Source organism: Abramis brama (genome assembly GCF_963993115.1).
Source record: "Abramis brama genome assembly, chromosome: 7".
In the NCBI taxonomy this organism is placed as follows: domain Eukaryota; kingdom Metazoa; phylum Chordata; class Actinopteri; order Cypriniformes; family Leuciscidae; genus Abramis; species Abramis brama.
In genome coordinates this window covers 6698375-6715427 of record NC_139969.1, presented here as the reverse complement: position 1 = coordinate 6715427, position 17053 = coordinate 6698375, and the positions used below count along the sequence as shown (strand labels likewise).

Sequence of the window (17053 nt, the reverse complement as noted above, 5' to 3'; positions counted from 1 at the left end):
GTCATATAGTCCCCTTACGGTCATGAGCACAGAGTTTCTTCCTATCGGTGGTCCTGAGGTTGAAGTCACATTACTTCTCAAACTTCCTCATTGAAAAACCCGCACAGAAACGGACATTTTTGTTTGCCACGATGGCTTTTATGCGGCTCCTGTTAATTTGTCTTCATACTTACAACACAGGTACAAAATCCAATTATTTTACTAAGATAAATAAATCTTTGATTAATGTTTTTTGTTGTTGTTGTTTTTTGATAATGACTGAATTGAAGGACAGATTTAAGATTCTCTCAAAAATTACTTTTAATTCTTAATGTTTATTTGCCTTATGCTTAGTTTAATGTCAAAAATGTTTTAAACTAAAATTTTGATTTGAATGATTTGTTACAGTAGTTTGTCTTGAACTTGGCTTTCAGTTCATCTTTACAGAGAAAGATCTTGTTTTTTCCCCTAGTAGCAGAAGCCTACTGCATGCTAAAATACCCATTAACTAAATTAAATTCCAACTAAAAAACCTTTAGCTTGTGGAAACTGTTACTGTACATGGAAACAGCAGTAAGCAAACAGTTACTAAACAGTGTCCTTTAAACAACATCTTATTTTCTCCTTCCTCAGGGTTCAGTGCTGAGATCTCTGTGTTTGTGGAGACGGGAGATTCTGTTCAGCTGGATATACAGACACAAGAACTACCAGAGTTTGATGATTTATTCTGGATAAATGATAAATCAGAGAATATAGTTAAATATGACAATGAATCTAAAAAAGTAAAACCTCACTCTTCCTACAAGGACAGAATGGATTTCAGTGATAAAACCTTCTCTCTCACACTGAAGAACATGCAGAAGACAGACAGTGGACTCTATACAGCAATAGCAAGTGGAGAATTGAACAAAAATATTGCTGCATACAGAGTATCTGTTATAGGTGAGTGATATGTACTGCTCAGTCTATGATGTAAGACAATGTCTTGTCCTGGTTTACTCAAGTTTTGAATAGGCAAGTTCTAGCATCACTGAATCCGTGTATGTGGCCTTAAATGTTTTAATGTGCGTTTCAGATGAAGTGGAAACTCCGGTCTTGACTGTGTAAGAATTGATAAATTAGGGAATTCCAGACAGTCTGTTTTGGGGGTGACCAGGCCCTGAGAGGACAAAAGGACCTCTCTGGAGATTAGCATTTGAACTGGCCCTCGTGCACCATCGAGACGAAAGTCTCACCTCCGAGTCATCCTAATCTACATCTCTTTCCCTCTCCCCTCACCCCTCTCTCTCATGCTCAGACGATCACCTGAAATCACCCAAGAAAATGTATAGGTGATGTGTATAGGAAATGTATAGGAAATGTGAAGGATTATCACAGTATTTTCATGTTTGGTATCATTTAAAATGTCACAGTGCGCCTGGTACAAATGTCCTATTTCCAGAATAAGTAAAACACAAGGTAATAAGGTTTTTGAAGGTTTATGGATAACTAGCACACAAGGAGGGGTTGGCCTCTAGACAAATGGTCTCCCTACACCCAGAGGTGCTACCTCTAAATGCAAATTTCCTTTGTTAGCACATGTTTACATGTGAAAGAGGTCTGGCTATTTAATGAAGTGCAGCAGGGAGATCGGGGCCTTTTTCTGTATTTCAGATGGGTCCGTTAGGCTGGGAGATGTAGATCTCTCAGCCTAACGTATTTCTTAAATGTTGGGTTTGCATCTTATCTCTATTCCAGAGCATTTGATGTTTTGTATCGATTATCTTTGAATTGATTATGAAACTGGCATGATACATTTACCTGACATAATAAATTGTTACATTTGATTATTCTAACTGACTTTGATATTATTTACATTGAAGAGTTAAACGGAATAGTCAAACATCCACTCACTTTTAGTGAGGCACAGATATTATTAAACCCTTTCATTTATGGAGTCAGATGAATTAACGAGAGAATACATAACTAAATGTATTGTAAATTTAACCAACCAAATACTTTGCACGAGTAAGGACAGAACACGTGAGACCTTCCCCGTATATTGGCGAACCGGCAGATTGGACCAATTTCACGGGCCTTACAAAATGGTGACCTCGACGTGATCTCAAAACAGATCAAAACAGTTTCACGAGAAATGTCCTTTCCAGCAAGTATTGGGATTTTAAAATCAACAAGAGGTTGAGAACATCTTCTCTTTCTCCTGCGGTTGTGGTAAGTCAATTTTCTTTGCATTCTTAGAAGTGTTGAAGGAATGTTTGATGCGGCAGCCAGATGAAGAATGATTCGATTTTAAAGATCTCCTTGTTTTGCCTAAGCAACAGGAAGCAAAACCTAAAATAAGAATAACATCTTCCAAATAATTAATAACTCGATGAAGAGCTGAAAAAAGTAAAGCCTAAAAAGTTTTAAAATCAGAAGCATGTTTTCCGGCCATTGTTGTATCTGGGCTTGTTAAACAAACCAGCAACACGTGAAGAGAATGAGCAAACTAACAAGAAACAGAGAAAGAAAAATCTACGTTTGTAAACAATCGGAAAACACGTGATTTTATAAATAAAAAGGCAGATCGATGCATTGTTTATGGAAAGAAAATTTTGGGAAAACAGGATGATATGATGTACAGGCTAAAACTCAAATATCAAGGATAATGCTAAATGCTATTGTCCATGTTGCTTTCAAAACGCTCAAGGCTACGCTAAATGCTAAAGCCATGCTGCGCTCAAGGCTAATGCTAAATGCTATTGTCCATGCTGCATTCAAGGCTAATGCTAAATGCTAAAACTTTAACATTGATGGAATTAAATTAAGATATTCAATTTAATTTGGCTTATTTCAGTTCCTCTGAAAAGTAAACCTCTAAAGTATTTGATATGCTATCTAGTCAAAAATTCACGAAAATTAGAAAATTTTGCTTGGTTATCACTGTTAGGTGGTTGGGGATATGGCGAGACTGTAAAAACGATGGCAGAGTAATCTCTAAAATATATCCAACACAACTGACAGGAGCTGTTAAATGTGGCGAGTCTGTAAAAACGATGGCAGAATAAACTCTAAAACATTGTAACACGCTGGGGTAATACAAGTATAAAAAGGTGCCGTTATAACTAGCTATGATCGCGCGCAAGCTGTTCAAATATTTGAGGATACTATTCTGAGCAATGAATAATTTTGTTAATTTTCAAATTTGAAATTGTGCTTAATACATCGTGCACACAGAACACAATTTGGTTGTTTGTGTTACATGCACATAGGCTAATTTAAAGTTTATTCTTTAACACAGGATTGCTTTGCTGTGAGTGTATTTGGAACACTTAGGTAAAGGTTGTAGATGTTGTATTCTAGGCCATGGATCCTGTGTAAACTGAATTAAACGTGTGTCTGTGCTAAATTTGGTGGCTATAGTGTGATTCACAATGAATTTGAAAATCAGAAACAGCGAACGCATCTCATTAATCCTGAAACAAAAACCTTTTCATATTTAAGGCTTCAGAGAACTAAATATTGTCACGTTTGAACTCATTCTGGATTGCTCTGCAATTATTTTTCCCAAATAGATTACCGGATTCGTATATTTCCACAAGTTTGCGCCAGACATTAGTGACGACTAATACTGGATATCAGATTCAAGTGTACTTGAATGAGGGGGACGAGTTAATTTCCGTCCAGAATCAGCTAATGCTGTTTGATCAACCTGGATTCGGGTGCGTTCCATAACCTCTGTTCTAATTTAATGTTCTTTTAGATAAGTGTACGTGGATATCCCACGGGCTTGACTAAACCAAAGCCATTTTAAGAAAAGTAAGTTGATCGCTAACGTCTTTTAATGGTGGTCTTGACCTCTACTAATTGAAACGATTGAATTAAGTTCCTGAGGTGGCATTCAAGGGGGCTATTTAAGTGTCTGTTATTTTGTACGTGTGAATACGGCAGATTCCAGATATTTAGCCAATTACCTCTGTTTTGGTAAGTCAGACTGGCGAGATTGTGTCGTGCATCCTTAGGAGAAGGACTGCAAAGCGATATAGTTTCCTTATCTATAAACGGAAAAATCTAAAGTAAGAGTAAATAGACGAATCAAACATTATAATGGCCATTGAAAAAGACTAAATTAGAAGAAAGGGTATTTGAAACCTAGCAAAGAAAAAAGAGAAATAGCGAATGTACATCTTATCAGCCCAGAGCCAAAAAAGCCTTTTCATATTCAAATGTATTGACATAAGAACAAGCAGAGATTTGACCATGCGTTGTTGTTCGAGAGACTCTTCAGAGACTGAAAACAATATAATTTGACTTGTATTGTTAAAGAATATAATTATATTATAACTTGAATTATAATAAACATTATATCACACTCGCAGAGCATAATAATAATTGGAGAAGTGTGACTTTCGTCATTAAAATTGAATTTCTGAAACAGAATTTTATTTGTGTGCTACCCAGTGCCAAAAAAGGGGAGGGGTATGCCTTTATTTTTCACCGTTAGAAAACACGGCTAGAATTGTGGCACAGGTAATAGCAAACCAAATTGTGCAACAACTAAAATGTAATCTAATCAGAGAAGTAAATTTACAAGGAGGGTGTGAAATGCTAAACAGCAGACAGAAGTACCACAGTTTTTTGCAGGTCAAAAAATATCTGCACTAACTAAAATGTGTGAACGACACCATAAACAGCAAATGCTAACCAGACAACCCAGAGATCTGGCTGTAATGAGAGAAAGCAATGAGCATTGCACATGCAGCAGACTGAAGGCTGAACTGAAAAAGCAGCTTCAGGTGTCACAACACACTGAGACAACAGCAACAATTCAGACGTGGTCAATGAAACTCGGTTTCATGTGACATCTGGAATTAAAATTGCAACTGACATGATAATGGAACAAGTAAAAGAATTCCACACGTCTGAATTTAATGTTTTTGAAATATTGGAATTATCTGTCTGTGGTTCACTCTCCTCTGTTTTATGTCTCAGGTTTACTTCTGCAAATTCCTCGAAGGACGGACGCCAGGATGGGCCGGACCCCACCTGGATCAAGGCCAGGACAGCGGAATTGTTAGAACATAACCTCGGGAGATGGGTGAAAAGACATTACAAAAGGCCTTTTCACACGTCACACTATTACATTACTGCATAAATATGGCCTGCCAGTTTAGAACTGGAACTAAATTTGCAACACAATTGTTATAGATTAGATTCCACCCATCTCCTAGATATGAACACTGAACACACACCTCCATCACTATACCCTCACAACTGAACACAGAACACTACACATAATACGAAGATGTGTCATCTTCACACAAACAGATCCAGATAGCTTCACACACATAGGTTGGTTATGACAGTCTAAAAGAGACAAACATAGCATACGCTATTCACAACACACTGTCAACTCATTGGAAAACACTGAAATATACATATGAATGACTACAGTCACAAGTCAATGATGCAAAGTATAAAGCAGAGACAGACCTGCTATAAAATTTCAAAATGTTCAAACTTTCTGATTGTTATTAAGGTGGTTGGAAAGTCAGAGGGCCCCTGATTTCTCAACTTACCACTAATAACAGAAATATCATAAAAACGGATAGATCTGAAGTGTGAGCACTCACACAAAATTTACAATTTAGCCCTGTCATCGACTGTGACTTAGCCAGCTCTCTCTCTCTCACTCACACACACACACACACACACACACACACACACACACACACACACACACACACACTCTCTCTCGCACCAACACAAACACACACACACACACACACAACACTGTTGCAATGAATGAACAATCTCCATTCTTATATGCTTAAACATGTTCCAAGTCACTTCTTAGATCTGCATAGGTGGCTTGCATTGGAGGATTCATGAACAAAGTGATTATTATATTGAATATTATTATTGCTGTTATTTATTTAGGTTACACCGACCTCTTGCTGCATTTCCTTTGAATAATTCAGATCAAGAATAATTAAATTCCACTACCATTTAACATCACAGTGGTAGTGAAGAATTGGATATTTAAAAATGAGACCATCCTACATGACCCTGAGAAACATTTGAGACCAGATGTACCATTCGCACTTGCTGACATGAACATGATAGTTTATATAAGGCATGACATGATTTTGTTTTGTTGCATTATGTGTTCCCATGCATTTCCATACGACTTCAAGTTCATAAGTGCTCAATCGTGAAGTGGACATTTAAGATGCTTTTCAGGTGTCTCAAGCTTTTCACACAAAGCAGTGTGAACTAAGGAGAAGCCCTTCATCCACTGAGGTCTGCCCAGACAACCGCACCGCTGGAGGTGACAGGATTGGTCAAGAAGGGTCAGATCATCATCGTGGAGAAGGTGCCAGAGAAGCAGAAGTTTCTCCATGGAGGAATGACACATCAACTGAACAAGTTACAAAGGTCCAGATTGACTCTACGAATTTTGCTCGCATCACAGGAAGAAAACCTGAATGCATTCATCCACTTGCTGGACTCAAGCAACATACACCTGGTGAGACCAGGTGTTCTGCAGGTGAACACAGCCCTCTGCAAGCTTCTACAGATGCTAACATTGAAAAGACAATTTTTGGGTGACATCTCAAGAATGACAACAGACGTTTATCAGTGACTCCATAGGAGCTCATTTGAATTTGACCCACGGAGTCAAGGAGGGAAAACTGTAAGAATTGATAAATTAGGGAATTCCAGACAGTCTGTTTTGGGGGTGACCAGGCCCTGAGAGGACAAAAGGACCTCTCTGGAGATTAGCATTTGAACTGGCCCTCGTGCACCATCGAGACGAAAGTCTCACCTCCGAGTCATCCTAATCTACATCTCTTTCCCTCTCCCCTCACCCCTCTCTCTCATGCTCAGACGATCACCTGAAATCACCCAAGAAAATGTATAGGTGATGTGTATAGGAAATGTATAGGAAATGTGAAGGATTATCACAGTATTTTCATGTTTGGTATCATTTAAAATGTCACAGTGCGCCTGGTACAAATGTCCTATTTCCAGAATAAGTAAAACACAAGGTAATAAGGTTTTTGAAGGTTTATGGATAACTAGCACACAAGGAGGGGTTGGCCTCTAGACAAATGGTCTCCCTACACACAGAGGTGCTACCTCTAAATGCAAATTTCCTTTGTTAGCACATGTTTACATGTGAAAGAGGTCTGGCTATTTAATGAAGTGCAGCAGGGAGATCGGGGCCTTTTTCTGTATTTCAGATGGGTCCGTTAGGCTGGGAGATGTAGATCTCTCAGCCTAACGTATTTCTTAAATGTTGGGTTTGCATCTTATCTCTATTCCAGAGCATTTGATGTTTTGTATCGATTATCTTTGAATTGATTATGAAACTGGCATGATACATTTACCTGACATAATAAATTGTTACATTTGATTATTCTAACTGACTTTGATATTATTTACATTGAAGAGTTAAACGGAATAGTCAAACATCCACTCACTTTTAGTGAGGCACAGATATTATTAAACCCTTTCATTTATGGAGTCAGATGAATTAACGAGAGAATACATAACTAAATGTATTGTAAATTTAACCAACCAAATACTTTGCACGAGTAAGGACAGAACACGTGAGACCTTCCCCGTATATTGGCGAACCGGCAGATTGGACCAATTTCACGGGCCTTACAACTGTAAACTCAAACTGGTCCAGCCCTGACTCCTGTAGCTTTACATGTAAAGGAAGTAACATTATTTTCAGCTTCATCTATAAAAGTAGCAGCTGTTCTCCAGAAGCGACATCATCAGATAACTATACTCTAAATCTGAATTGCAGTGATGACCACATCATGTGTAACCATAGCAACCCAGTGAGCTCGAAGACTGACAGAAAGAAGGTTAATGAACTCTGCACCGTTGATCAAGGTACATACTTGTACTGTATCCATACACTCACATATGTGACCCTGGATCACAAAACCAGTCATAAGTCGCACGAGTCAATACATTGTATGGGTCAAAATTATCGATTTTTCTTTTATGCCAAAAATCATTAGGATATTAAGTAAAGATCTTGATCCATGAAGATATTTTGTAAATATCCTACCGTAAATACATAAAACATTTATTTTTGTGAGTGAATGCAGCACAATCGCGAACATAAATGGACAACTTTAAAGATGATTTTCTCAATTTTTCGATTTTTTGCACCCACAGATTCCAGATTTACAAATAGTTGTATCTTGACCAAATATTGCCCTATTCTAACAAACCATACATCAATGGAAAGCTTATTTATTCAGCTTTCATATGATCTATAAATCTCAATTTAAAAAAAATGTACCCATTTTGTGGTCCAGGGTCACATAATGAAGAAACAGAAAATTAATGAGAGAATGTAACTAAACACTGGTCTGAAATGCCTGTTTGTTTAAAATTCAGTCTGGGAAAACTGATTGTTTTTGTTCTTATCTTTCATGTAGAAACACCACAAGCTATAAAAAATTCACCGTACCCCACATGGTTTATCCTCCTTATGTGCCTATTTACAACATGTATGTTGGCATCAGTGATCGGCTGGTGTCTCTACAAGAGAAAAAAAGGTACAAAGCATCTAATCTTACATTCATTTTAAAGACACATTAAAGAGAATTTAATCAATGCTAGGCACTATTTCATATTGAGCGTTAAACATACTAAGAGTATGTTTCTTTGAAAATAAAAGACTGTACTGTGTGTGTATGTCAAATGTCTTTTATTAATGTTAAGAAACAAATATAATCATATTTACAGTATTTGCACAAAGCATATGATCTTGTGCCTCATCCATCCAAGCTTTTCAACAGTTAGAACAACACTTAAACAGTTAAAGTTTGACATCAAAATCTAATGCAAACCTACTTTTTTCCAGAGTGATTTTTGAAAGAGTATATGACTTGATTTTTTTTTTTTTTTTTTTTGACCCAAAAGTAGTTTTGCCAGTCTTTGGAACTGAAATAACTTCACTTACTATTCTTCACAGAGCAGTTCAGGTTTCAAACTATATTTAAAAAAATAAAATAAAAAAATGTTTATATATATTTTCTAGTAGCATATAGACCACATGCAGATTTAACCATTGACTAAATGTGTGTAAAAATTAAATATTTGGCTGAATTAAATATGAAACTGACCATTTAACCTAGTACAGTATAAAGTTGAAGTTGATGTTCTAAAATTCATAGTGGCATCATTTTTAATAAAGCTACTAATTTATAACAATTATATAACAATTCTTGTATTTAATATTGGCATTTTTATTTGTACATTGATGTCTTATTAAAGTTCTAAATACCAGAATTAAAATTCTAGAATGATGTTTCTAGTTCAGTTGTTGTGCTTTTAAAAATAACAGGTTTTTTTATGTCTGATGAGATTTATGTTTTCAGATCATTCCTACACCCCTGACCAGCAGAATGAACTTACAGTCTATGAAAAAGTTGACGTAAGTTTCATATTACTATCCTTCATTAACCACTGATGATAAATGCGGTTTATGTCTTTTTGAAACAAGTTTTGCATCACTGAGTCTGATGTTGATTGAATTTGTCTGAATATTAAGAATATTAAGCCACCACAAAGTCCACTGGAGACGTTGGAGAAAACAACAAATCCCTGCACACTGTACGATACTGTAAGAGAACATGGACCTCCTGATGTTACGATGGAAACCGACCAGATCTCACCCAGTCATGACTCTGTGAATCAGGTGAAGATGAAGCTCTTACTCTAACTTTACAAAAAATACATTTGGATTAAAGGCACGTTCAGGCACTTGAGAACCTGTAGATGTTTATATGATGTGTTGGGAAAATGTTTTAATGAACGCAAATGATTTTGTTCTTTATTTCAGAGTGCAACACTAACAGAGAACAGCAAGCCAAATGCACCAGCCACTATCTACTGTACCATTCAGAATCAACAAAAATCTGATGATCCCACCATTTATGCTGCGGTCAATAAACGGCCAGCCGAGGATAAATCTGTACATCCAAAACCAGAATAAAATATAAAAGGGGAACTTTTAATAAAAAGGCCTTTGCATTCAACACCTGAAAACCACTTAATGTGTGTTGGTCTATTACCGTAAGTCCTGTATTGCTTTAACCATTTTCCCCCACTTGTCTTACATTTCTTTCCCACTTAATCTGTTCTTGTTCAGTTTCTTTGTTTTTGTCTCTTTTTTTGTAGTCTGTCCTCATGTACTTGTGTTTAACTGTTCTTGCACCTTTTACCAGACAATATTTAAGTTATTTTGTTCATTTGTGCAGCTACAGTATGCTAAGACATACAATAATGCTCAATTGCGAGTGTATTACAAGAAATTGAAGTCCTGTACAGATATTTTGATAAATGTAAACCTAAAGCAGTATTGACTCTGAATAAAACATATTTTCAGGGCCTAAATGAGTATGTATGTATGCATGTATGTATATATGTATGTATGTACGCTTATGGGACTGTGCAATACATTGACTGTTTATACAATACAATACAATACAATATTTATTTATGAAGCACATTTAAAAACAACCAAGGCTGACCAAAGTGCTGTACAGAACAGAATAAAATAAAAATTATGTAACCAATAAAGGAACACACAACAATAGATTAACAATAATCGTACCTAAATCAAGAAATATTAAAAGCCAAAGAGAATAAATAGGTCTTTAAAGAAGATTTGAAGGTGGAAACAGAGGGAGCTAATCTGATGTAAAGAGGTAGACTGTTCCCAAGTTTTGGGCCTGCAGTCGCAAAAGCTTGATCACCTCGTTTTTTTAATTAAAGATCTAGGCACAATGAGTGATCGCTGGATCTCAGAGTTCTAGAAGGAGTGTACGGACAGAGCAGATCGGTCAGGTTCTGAGGGGCCAATTTGTTGAGAGCTTTATAAACAATAACATTTTAAAATCAAATTTGACAGGTAGTGTAGTGTGGATATAGGGGTGACCGACTCATACTTGCGGTCATACTTGCATACTTGTAGACGGGAGAGGGAAGACTGAGAGACACCAAAATAAAGTGAATTACAATAGTCTAGACGAGTTGTTACGAAAGCATGAATCACTGTTTGGAAGTAACTCTGGGATAAAAAGGGTTGCACTTTAGAGAGTTTGTGAAGATGAAAAAAAGCATGATTTTACAACAGTACTGGGACAGTAAATACACATGGGATTGTCCAATATACCTTCTACTGCTCATTTTATTTCTTGCTGCTATGTTGAGTTGTATGTTACATTTACTCAGTGTTTTGTATTGTGCTTGTGTGTTAATTTTACCAGAAGGAGTTTTGTTGTACAGCTAAGTGCAATGACAATAAAGGCATTCAAATGTATGTATTTATTTATTTAGGCCACACATAAGCCTCAATGTGAAATTAAACTACACTGGCAACAGCAGATCCTGAATCCATGGCAGGAAAGTAGTTTTACTTTAAAGAGGGTATTCCGGACAATCCCTGTCTTTTACCTACTTATTTACACACTTGTTACGCTAAACTGTACTATAAAATCTATATCACACAAGCTTTATCACAAATACAAGGACAGCACAATGCTGTGTAAAATATAGCTTATAGAGTCTAGCATGTCACAACAGGAATTGCCACTTCCTATTAATGTGAACTAGCTTAACACTTCTGCTTTTAAATCTTCTGACTGTGCATTTACTGTAATCATTTCTCAGTCTTGCCACAGATCCTGATCACTGTAAGGTTAAACACTGAATATTCCTTTGGAAAGTTCCAGATTGAAATAAGAAACATTTTCATCAGTTTTAGTTGTACATGAGATATACGCTAAAGTTCTTATGTTCTATTCTTGAACACCAAAAATTGTGGTTTTGAAAATTGATATTCCATGTTAACCAAACGTGCAAACAGGATGTTGGTGTCAAAGAAGTGAGACGTGGGGGGACAGTGAAGTGGAACACTGAAGAAAGACCCCTCATGAATTTAAAAAGAAAGTCAGATGGAAGTCACCGAACCATATAACCCTTCAATCAAACGAAATTTACAGGCTTTAGGAAAAGCTGTAGACCCTGTAGAAGAACAACAATGTTCATTTATCTAAAATACTAACAGTAGTTTTGTGTTGTTTGAGTTTGCTGTGTAGTTCTGGGCCATCTTTGACTTTCTGACTCTTTAGGTGTGAATTTCTTCTCACATGAACTCAAAGGATGCAAGGTGTTTTCTTTATATTTCTATATATAAAATTATATTTGCACTTTGACTTTAGTCCCCTTACGGTCATGATTTGAACGAGCACAGAGCAAAGCGGAAATGACGCAGAGTTTCTTCCTATCTGTGGTCGATGAGGATGAAGTCACATTACTACTCAAACTCCCTCCACTGAAAAACCCGCACAGAAACGGGCATTTTTGTTTGCTACGATGGCTTTTATGCTGCTCCTGTTAATTTGTCTTCTTACTTTCAACACAGGTAAAAGATCCAATCTTTTTATGATACCTTTAATTAAGTGAAAGTAGGTTTTAAGATTCTTTCTGAAATTAACTTTTAATTCTTAGTTTAGCTTTGTTTTTGTTTGGTTGGCAGTGGCAGTCTTTTTTTTTGACGAAATTTACGAGATTTAACTGATTTGTTATACAGCAAAAATCAGAGTTCAGAAATAAGGGGGATTTACGGTGAAATAACCAATTCACGTCACATATAATGGGATTCTATAATTTGATCAACATTATAAATTATGGTGGTAAGCGCTGGTTCGGAATTTGGATTTTCCCTATTATAAGTAGGCATACTGTATGCTACAAAGCCTGTTAGCAAACAGTTACTAAACTTTGTCCTTTAATCAAAGTCTCATTTTCTCTCTCCTCAGGGTTCAGTGCTGAGATCTCTGTGTTTGTGAAGACGGAAGATTCTGTTCAACTGGATATACAGACACAAGAACTACCAGAGTTTGATCTTTTATCCTGGACAAATGATAAATCAGAGAGTATAGTTAGATATATACATGAATCTAGAACAGTAAAACTTCACTCTTCCTACAAGGACAGAGTGGATTTCTAAGATAAAACCTTCTCTCTCACACTGAAGAACATGCAGAAGACAGACACTGGACTCTATACAGCAAGAACAAGTGGAGAATCAGAGAAAAATATTGTTACATACAGAGTATCTGTTATGGGTGAGTGTGATATGTACGGTTTAATCTATGATGTAACTGCATATAGAGTAAAACAATGTTAATTATATTCAGTTTGTTTTCTTTAGAAAACAATATCAATTATGCAGAGCACATAATGTGCTAACATATGAGTTTTTTTTTACATACTTTATATAATGATTTTTTTTTCATGGAATTTCAAAACCTGCTGCATACATTTTAGTATGTTAAAAATATATTTATGTTCTTTTCAAGAAGTCTGAACAAAATAGTATAATAAATTATGTCTGGTTCTAGTTTACTCAAATTTTGAACTGGTAAGTTCTTCTCTGTGTATGTGGTCTTAAATGTTTTGTGTGTGTGTGTGTGTGTGTGTGTGTGTGGACTCACTCATCTTTAGATTCATGGACTTTCAGTTTGTTGTCATCAGTCACATGTTTCTTTGTCTTTGTTTCGCGCCAATAATCTTTTTTTTCCATGGACACTAATCTAACACCACAGCTGCACATAATAATAATAATAATAATAATAATATGTTTATTTTTATAGCGCCTTTCAAGAACCCAAGGTCGCTTCACAAAATAATAAAAATAGTAGACAGACAAAAGAAACAAGCAATCAGCTTATTAGGCTATATCAAGCAAGCAGAAAAGCATAAGCAGATGGAAACAAGCAAACACTACAAATAATGAACATAAGTCAAAGATAACAAACATATAAGCCTTTTTAGCAAAATATAAATTTTGGCAAAGTATGTAAAATAAAATAAAGGTGAGAGAGTGGTAGACAGAGAAATAGAATTGAAGATTATTTATTGAGCATGGTAAATATATGAGTTTTAAGTTTTGATTTGAAGATCTGGAGGTTGTCGATGGCACGAAGATTAGGGGGCAGTTTATTCCATAGCTTAGGGCCTACAACACTAAAAGCCCTACCACCCACAGTAGATAGTTTAAACCTGGGGACGACAAGCAAATTTTCGTTGCTAGATCTAAGAGTCCGGGCAGGAAGGTATGGTTGCACTAACTCAGCGAGGTATTGAGGTGCGGGACCGTGACAGGCTTTATAAACTAAGACTAATAGTTTAAACTGGATGCGATTGACCACAGGAAGCCAGTGAAGTTGATGAAGGATAGGGGTAATATGTGCAGATTTTTTATTATATGTAAGTGCTCGAGCAGCAGAGTTTTGTACCATTTGAAGACGATGTATTGCTTTGGTGGGTAGGCCGCTGTATAAGGAGTTACAGTAGTCCAATCTGGAAGTTAAGCATGAATAACAGTTTCAGCATCTCCAAAGTTAAGAGAGGGGCGTATACGAACAATATTCCGCAGGTGAAAGAAGCATGAATTAACAGTCTGTGAATGAAAGCATACTGTGGGGTCAAACAAAACTCCCAAATTCCGCACAGTTTTTGAAGGCCTAATCTGAACACCATCAATATCAATAAAAATGTCATGTCCGGGTAAACTATTTGATTTGGGGCCAATTAACAGGATTTCAGTTTTCCCAGCATTAAGCTGTAAGAAGTTATCAGACATCCATGTTTTAAGTTCCTGAAGACAGGAGAAAACAGAAGCGAGTGGACAAGCTGAGTTGGGGTTAATCGTGAAAATAAATTTGAATATCATCAGCGTAACTATGAAAGTTGAGACCATGCCGTCTGATGATCTGGCCTAGTGGCAGCAAATTGATGAGAAATAGAAGAGGACCAAGTACAGATCGATTCTCACCTATCCTAACAAATTGCTGTCTATCTGATAGATATGAAGTCAACCACCGAAGAGCCGCACCAGTGATACCTATAGAAGACAGTAGAGAAAGAAGTGTAAAGTGGCACACAGTGTCAAATGCTGCACTGAGGTCAAGAAGAACCAGGATACTATGTGCACCAGAATCAGAAGCTAGGAGATCATTTAGCACATTTAAAAGAGCTGTTTCTGTGCTGTGATATGGACGGAAACCAGATTGTAGTGGTTCAAATAGATTGTGTCTCTAAGAGTGACTGCAGTTGTGCCACAACTACCTTCTCAAGTAGCTTGCCAACGAAAGCGAGGTTCGATATTGGTCTATAGTTGTTCTGAATGGCGTTGTCGAGGCCGGACTTCTTGAGAATTGGAGTGATGGCCGCTATACTTTCAGATTAAGCGGGACATAGGCAGTGGCAAGAGATCTGTTAATAATGTGAGTAATAGGATGAATAAGTGAAGGCAAAAGAGTTTTTAGAAGATATGTTGGAATATGATCGAGTGTACAAGAGGTAGAATTAGATTTGATAATCAGTTTTTCAACCACAGATGTGTTTGTGAGTAAAAAAGTGTCTAATGGACAACCTATGGCGTTGAATGGGGAGTGGCAGTAGAAGAGAAAGATTGATAAATGTTATCAATTTTTTGTAGGAAAAAAGACTGAAAGCTTTCACAGAGATCAGCAGACCCAGCAATAGCTACAGAGGATGGTTTGACTAGTTTGTTTATCTCATCATTTAGTTCGTTACATCGGTGTATTTAGTTCCTCCATTATCAGTCTTTAGTTGTCAGTTATTGTTTGTGTGTGCATTACATATGGTGTTACATTTGCTACCTTCTAGTTTAATAAAACCTTGTTTATGTTTTATGATTCTGTCTTCATTATCTTCATCCTTGTGTTGTGTGTATGTGTTTCAGATGAAGTGGAAGCTCCAGTCTTGACTGTGAACTCAAACTGGTCCAGTTCTGACTCCTGTAGCTTTACATGTAAAGGAAGTAACATTATCATCAGCTCCATCTATAATAGTAGCAGCTGTTCTCCAGAAGGGACATCATTAGATAACTGCACTCTAAATCTGAACTGCAGTGATGACCACATCATGTGTAACCTTAGCAACCCAGTGAGCTGGAAGACTGCCAGAAAGAAGGTTAATGAACTCTGCACTGTTGATCAAGGTACATATACTGTATACAGTCACATATGAAGAAAGAGAAATAAATAAAATGTGGATAGACTGAAATTTGCAACATGGTAACAATGTTTTGAGTACACATTATACATTTTCAATGTGTTAAATGTGGGTTTCAGCTGCTGTCTTGTACAATAATATGTACAGTGCCCTTTGGTCAACTGTTGTTTGTAAATGCGCTCTAGAAATAAACTAAACTTGTATATAACTTGTCTTTATTAAAAAAAAAAGTTCAATTAATTCAATATCTTCTCAGATTCATTTGAAATGTGGTTTTATTTATTTTTATTTTTTTTTCATTGAAAATCATGACACTGTACATTCCAAAAATAAATTATGGAACCAGTCATGAGTCAGAGTGATTTAAAAAAAAAAAAAAAAAAAAAAACCTAAAGTCAAGAAGTTGTGTTTACCCTTCTGTAAGCAGTCATGTTTTAGATAGAAATCCATTGCTAAAAGTAGCATTATGCATGTTGGCAGTACAAGGTACGCACACTATAGGGTTCACATTTAAAATAATGATAGATTAATTATTGTCACGTAATGATCAGGTGTGGATCTAAATACAACCTGTTTATTGATTATTAGAGAAAACAACACTGAAACACAAATGAAAACACAGAAATCACAAAATCAGAACACAGTCCACAGGATAATCCACAACATAAAGACAAAATCCAAATGAGCACCAACTTAACAGTTTAATAAATTAAAGCAAGAAACAATCAAGAAGGAAAACCAAAAAGTTACACACACAAAGGTAAATGAGGAGCTAAAAGAATTGTGACATAAATGATTAAATGAAGTTCCTAAACGTAAGTTAGGGAGGAGTGAGCCCATCTAATCTTTCAATCAACAGCCTGAGTATATAAGCAGCCGCTTACCTCTCTCTAGTATCAGCTGTTCCAGTATCCCTCCACCTCCCCAAACTCCACCTTCATCTCAGGTTCCTTGCCCTTCAATTATTATATCCTACATTTAGCCACTGGGGGGGTATATCAGAGCTCGA

General features: G+C 36.4%; 1 protein-coding gene across 1 annotated transcript; it reads left to right on the top strand.

Moving 5' to 3' along the window:
* The first annotated feature begins 56 nt into the window (after positions 1 to 56).
* On the top strand, positions 57 to 16390 carry LOC311086750 (CD48 antigen-like). Its single transcript, XM_084119800.1, has 10 exons — positions 57 to 180; positions 613 to 921; positions 1055 to 1082; positions 7640 to 7869; positions 8427 to 8546; positions 9372 to 9427; positions 9545 to 9691; positions 9836 to 12421; positions 12819 to 13127; positions 15773 to 16390. The coding sequence occupies exons 1-8, from the start codon at positions 132 to 134 to the stop codon at positions 9986 to 9988; spliced, it is 1092 nt and encodes a 363-aa protein (XP_083975926.1). The 5' UTR covers positions 57 to 131; the 3' UTR covers positions 9989 to 12421; positions 12819 to 13127; positions 15773 to 16390.
* Positions 16391 to 17053: the final 663 nt, after the last annotated feature.

What these genes read in the sequence shown, in the direction of transcription:
- LOC311086750 (XM_084119800.1), top strand. Translation starts at nt 132, where the DNA reads ATGGCTTTTATGCGGCTCCTGTTAATTTGTCTTCATACTTACAACACA. An exon ending in GAAACTCCGGTCTTGACTGT is followed by an intron (nt 1,083 to 7,639) that starts GTAAGAATTGAT and finishes CCTTACAACTGT; the next exon opens with AAACTCAAACTGGTCCAGCC. An exon ending in GTCATGACTCTGTGAATCAG is followed by an intron (nt 9,692 to 9,835) that starts GTGAAGATGAAG and finishes TCTTTATTTCAG; the next exon opens with AGTGCAACACTAACAGAGAA.